Below are 1,677 nucleotides of genomic sequence, written 5' to 3' on the forward strand. Positions count from 1 at the left end.
TCTACGTTAGAGGGAACACCCACCACATCCACCCATCACATCTCTGCGTTCCTGAGGGAACGCCCTCTACATTAGAGGCAGCGCCCTCTATGTTAGAGGCAGCACCCTCTACATTAGAGGCAGCGCCCTCTACGTTGGAGGGAACACCCACCACATCCACCCATCACATCTCTGCGTTCCTGAGGGAACGCCCTCTACATTAGAGGCAGCGCCCTCTATGTTAGAGGCAGCACCCTCTACATTAGAGGCAGCGCCCTCTACGTTAGAGGCAGCGCCCTCTACATTAGAGGCAGCGCCCTCTACATTAGAGGCGGCGCCCTCTATGTTAGAGGCAGCGCCCTTCTACGTTAGAGGCAGCACCTCTATGTTAGAGGCAGCACCCTCTACATTAGAGGCAGCGCCCTCTACATTAGAGACGGCGCCCTCTACGTTAGAGGGAGCGCTCTTCTACGTTAGAGGCAGCAACCTCTACATTGGAGGCAGCGCCCTCTACGTTAGAGGCAGCGCCTCGTCGTAGCACGTCCTGCTTTCCTCAGTGAGCGCCCTCTATACATAAGAGCCGGTGTCTAGGGTTGTGAGCGCCCTCTGTATTCCACAGAGGCTGAGCAAATTCCTACGGAGGGGGGGGGGCAGTGGCGGATCCAGGATTTCAAGGAGGGGTGAGAAACAGATGGGGGTCTGGGGGTCCTCCCACAGAAAATTTTGAAAATGTAGATCGCAGGAGATGGTATTTGAGGCACTTTTGAGTACATGTACAGCCTTCATTCTGACTACGACAATTCTCTTTTAGTAGAACTTTTTTTTTTGCTTCAAAATATAGGGGGCAGCTCCCCCCCCCAGCAGGCTACGGCCCTGCTCTCTGTGTGTGAGCCAGTGTATAGGGCCTTCTCTATACATAAGAGGCGTGTATAGAGTGCCGATCGCATATATTGCAGCTAGTCTATGAGACAGCGAGATGTTGCCGTGATGTTCTTGCTTTGGTTGTTCTTGATGTTCATGAGCATCATCGTCGGTGTGTGTTCTCGTGCACGCAGATTCCGGCGAAGGGAGGCAGGAAGATCTACATCCCGCTCGTGCCGCAGCGTATGGGGGCGATCACCGTGACGATGCTGGGGCTGACACAGATGAACACTGACACGCACGAGGCTACCTTCACAGTCGAGGTATTGCTTACATTGTTTACCATCTCTGCTGAGGTGTTGTTTACATTGTTTACGATCTCTGCTGAGGTGTTGTTTACATTGTTTACGATCATTGCTGAGGTATTGTTTACATTGTTTACCATCGTTGCTGATGTATTGTTTACATTGCTTAACTTGTCAAGGGATAGTTTGATTGTTGCAAGCATGCATGCATCACGTGTATGTGTACGTGTGTGTGCGTGCGTGTGTGCGTGCATACGTGCGTACGTGTGTGTGTCTGTGTGTATGTATGTTTATATGTGTCTGTGTGTGTGTGTTTGCAGCCTGGTGGTGTTATCGTACACCTACACACGCCCCTCGTGCTTGACCTGACCGGCTCAGCCACCAATCTGCTGCATCTCGACATCAACATATCCGAAACAAACATCATCCCTCACCAGCGTGACCGACTCTACATCTCCGGCTCCCCCACCGCCTCCATCTCACTCGTCGGTAAGCACGCGCTCTTGTTTGATTTCACTCTTCGGTAAGCACG

General features: G+C 52.1%; 1 protein-coding gene across 1 annotated transcript in view; it reads left to right on the top strand.

Annotated features, from left to right (window-relative positions):
• Positions 1-1,677, top strand: part of LOC106814284 (CD109 antigen-like) — a gene marked incomplete in the record, with an annotated part of 61,689 nt that overhangs the window by 48,125 nt on the left and 11,887 nt on the right. Inside the window, 2 exon segments of the mRNA XM_014818580.1 lie at positions 1,035-1,163; positions 1,466-1,668. Coding sequence (XP_014674066.1) covers positions 1,035-1,163; positions 1,466-1,668 — 332 coding nt within the window.

This window comes from Priapulus caudatus, unplaced genomic scaffold (genome assembly GCF_000485595.1).
Source record: "Priapulus caudatus unplaced genomic scaffold, Priapulus_caudatus-5.0.1 Scaffold898, whole genome shotgun sequence".
NCBI classification, from domain to species: Eukaryota; Metazoa; Priapulida; class Priapulimorpha; order Priapulimorphida; family Priapulidae; genus Priapulus; species Priapulus caudatus.